This window comes from Sinocyclocheilus grahami, unplaced genomic scaffold, assembly GCF_001515645.1.
Source record: "Sinocyclocheilus grahami isolate Dianchi unplaced genomic scaffold, SAMN03320097.WGS_v1.1 scaffold262.1, whole genome shotgun sequence".
In the NCBI taxonomy this organism is placed as follows: Eukaryota; Metazoa; Chordata; class Actinopteri; order Cypriniformes; family Cyprinidae; genus Sinocyclocheilus; species Sinocyclocheilus grahami.
The window spans coordinates 534490-537414 of record NW_015505441.1 but is presented as its reverse complement, the minus strand read 5'-3'; the positions used below and the strand labels follow the sequence as shown (position 1 = coordinate 537414).

Genomic DNA, 2925 nt, shown 5'->3' with positions numbered 1-2925 from the left:
TTGGGATTTATATAAAATATAAATCCTATTTAAATTTGTAAAAGTTTTAGGATTCAAAAAGAAAAAAAGAAAGAGAAAGAAAGAGAAAAAGAAAGAAAGAATATTATGTAAAATTATTTTAGATTCTGCACTACTGCTAATTCACTAATTGTATGTAAGCAAATTGGTGACACCGAGCATGTGAACATGACTTAATTTTTCAATTAAATTTTTACACATCCGCACAAATAACACAAATTATAAAAAAGAAATATATATATATAAAGACATTCAAGTTTGATTAGTAGGGAAAAAAGGTTTGCATACTGACATGTACCTGCAGGCTGTCAGGCAGCTCTGTGATTGGCTGCTGGAGGAAAAGGGCCATGAGCATGAAGTAGATCTCTGGGACATTGGTGTGTTTGGGCAGTAGAGTTTGCAACACAGGGAATCCTGGGAAATGGCAGGCATCTCGGTTGATTTCACGCAATGTCGACCTGCCCCCTGCGCTGCGGCCAACGTTAAAACCTGAAAGGAAATGAGCAAAAACTCACAAATTTAGTTACAGTACAAAATACTAAGTTATTGTTATTATTGTTATAATTTTTTATACTGTATAATTATAGAAACTGTTTAACTAAAATGCATGTGAAACTAATCAAATATGATTAGGTTTCTTGCTCACCCAGAACAGTGCCAATCTTATTAGTGAGCACAGAGTCAGTGTGGTCCAGCCATCCTCCTCCAGACAGACCCTCTTTAAACCGGCTCAGGATGGATTGGTTACTCAGCAACACCACCAAGATTAAGAGAGCTGCCGTCACTGTACTGGAGTGAATGTGTTCTTCCATAAACATCAGCAACCAATCAAAACCCAAGGTGCGCACAAGTTCTTCGCAAGCCCTGCGGGAGGTAGCAGAAAGAAAAATTTAGTGGGGGGATGATCATTAATATGAAGGTAGATCTTACAAATTTTGTTTATAATCTTTTAAGTTATGAGGCTTAATTTACAGACAATTAAATGGTGCGCTTTGTCATTTTTCATACACACCCACAAAAAAAAAATACTGAGAGCACTGATAAAGAGATAAAAGCACTTTGGCTACACTAAATCATTTTGGACACATATCCAAAGTGTCTAGTTCCATCTGTATCCAATCCCAGATATCAGCCCTAAACCAGCAAGCTTAGGTAACAATGTTACAGATGCTGTAAAATGCAGCGCAGCTCTTTGAAGTCCAATAATCCACCCTTGATTTAAAATGGAGCATCACTCACTGTACATTAACAATGTTCTTCTCTTTGCAGGTGAAGAGTTGTTTGAGGAGGATGTCCAGCAGTCTGTTCCGCAGAAGAATCAAGTTGGATGACAGGAGGCCTCCAAACTCATCCTCAGCTCCTGAAAACACCCAGGAAGAAAAGTAAGACCACTGAAAGGAGAAATGATACTGCTAACCTTTTTGACATTTATAAGCTCCTGGTATCTTAAGACATCTCATTATTAAGCCTAGATGAAATCTGCAGATTTTCCAGGGCTGATTTTAGTGGGAATCTGCAGAAAGTGCTTACAGCAGGAATTCTGTGTAGCTTTCCACAAGGTTCTGCAGGTGTGGATTTCTTTTGGTGCTGTTTAAAGCTGGCAATGCTTTGATTCCCATGGGTCTAATTCTTTAACAGGGTGATCTGAAGTGTTGTTGTGTTGGAACAATATGCTGCTAAAATGCTTCTTTCATACTTGGAAGCTTAAAAAAGCCGACTCACCCCTGTCGATCTTCTCCTCATTGGTGTTCTCCATAATGACAAACTTCTCACAGACTGCAAATGTTGGCAATGTTGAAGAGATAAACTGCCCAAACCTGGGAAAAAAAATCAATCATAGCCATAAATAAATAAAAGAAAGTCCAGAATTATAAATTATTATTTTGTGATCGGAAATTTTTATTGTAAATTGTACAGTGTTCCTTAATAATTAGTCACCCCTGCTTCTAAATAAAGTATGTTCTGCAGCAAAATCAAACAGATTTGAAAGAATCAGTCACTTCTGATTCTAATCTTCTAAAAATGTGTTGTCTTTGACAGCCTACATTTAAAATGGGCATACAACTCTCCGTTTACCTGAGTAGGTCATATGAGTTGGGGAAGCCTTGAAGCAGGAGACTGAGGACATTGCCGATTGCAGCGATGGTGGGCTGAGACAGAGATTGATCCCTCAGAGTCAGCAGCAGTCTGGGGATCAATTGAAACTCCCGCAATAGTTTGGCATTCTTAGCAGCTTCACTGAGAACAGAAACAAGTACACATTGTGTTAGTGATAGCAGTTTAACAACTGCAGGTTTGACTCTGCACCTCTGGAGTTTAGGAACACTGTTCACTCTAAAGGCACCTTCACACCAAGGACGATACCTATAAAGTTAATAATCTAGAGCAGTGTTTCCCAACCGGGGTGCCGCGGCACTCTGGGGTGCCATCTGTCGAGAGCAGGGGTGCAGTGTAAAAAATCTTTTTTTAATATTTTTAAATTGCCAAAATGTTCAAAAGAGCATCTATTATATAATATCCATTTCTGATGTCGCCAATAATTAGAGATGCACCGAAATTCCGGCTGCCGAAAATGAGTTCACCGCTCAGGTTTCACTTTCACGTGGAGTGACGCTCTGCGTATTATCCCGCTCTATGCGTGTGCGCTCCACTCAGTTGCTCCACTCGTATACCGTTCATGCGAATCGGAACAGAAAGTCCGCTCAAAAATTGTGCCGACAGGAAACATGGATGTAGTACAGGATTGTTTCTGTCTGTAATAGCCCTACTGTGCTGTAACATGGTGTGGTATATGGCAACTCTGGTAACGCTGCCCTCTCATTCATTGATCTGCTAACCGCTATGTTATGCTCACGTGTTCTGATAATAATAGCTTTCTAGGACTAAACATTATTTGGATAATTGGTT

At 39.5% G+C, this 2925-nt stretch overlaps 1 protein-coding gene across 1 annotated transcript in view; it reads right to left on the bottom strand.

Annotated features, from left to right (window-relative positions):
• LOC107599213 (WD repeat and FYVE domain-containing protein 3-like) overlaps nucleotides 1-2375 on the bottom strand; it is a 34565-nt gene extending 32190 nt beyond the window's left edge. The window contains exons 1-5 of the mRNA XM_016290746.1: nucleotides 2095-2375; nucleotides 1741-1835; nucleotides 1258-1378; nucleotides 665-882; nucleotides 311-507 (exon numbers count right to left, since the gene is read on the bottom strand). Of these exons, the coding sequence (XP_016146232.1) occupies nucleotides 311-507; nucleotides 665-882; nucleotides 1258-1378; nucleotides 1741-1774 (570 nt within the window). The 5' untranslated portion in view covers nucleotides 1775-1835; nucleotides 2095-2375. The remainder of the gene's footprint in view (nucleotides 1-310; nucleotides 508-664; nucleotides 883-1257; nucleotides 1379-1740; nucleotides 1836-2094) is intronic.
• Nucleotides 2376-2925: the final 550 nt, after the last annotated feature.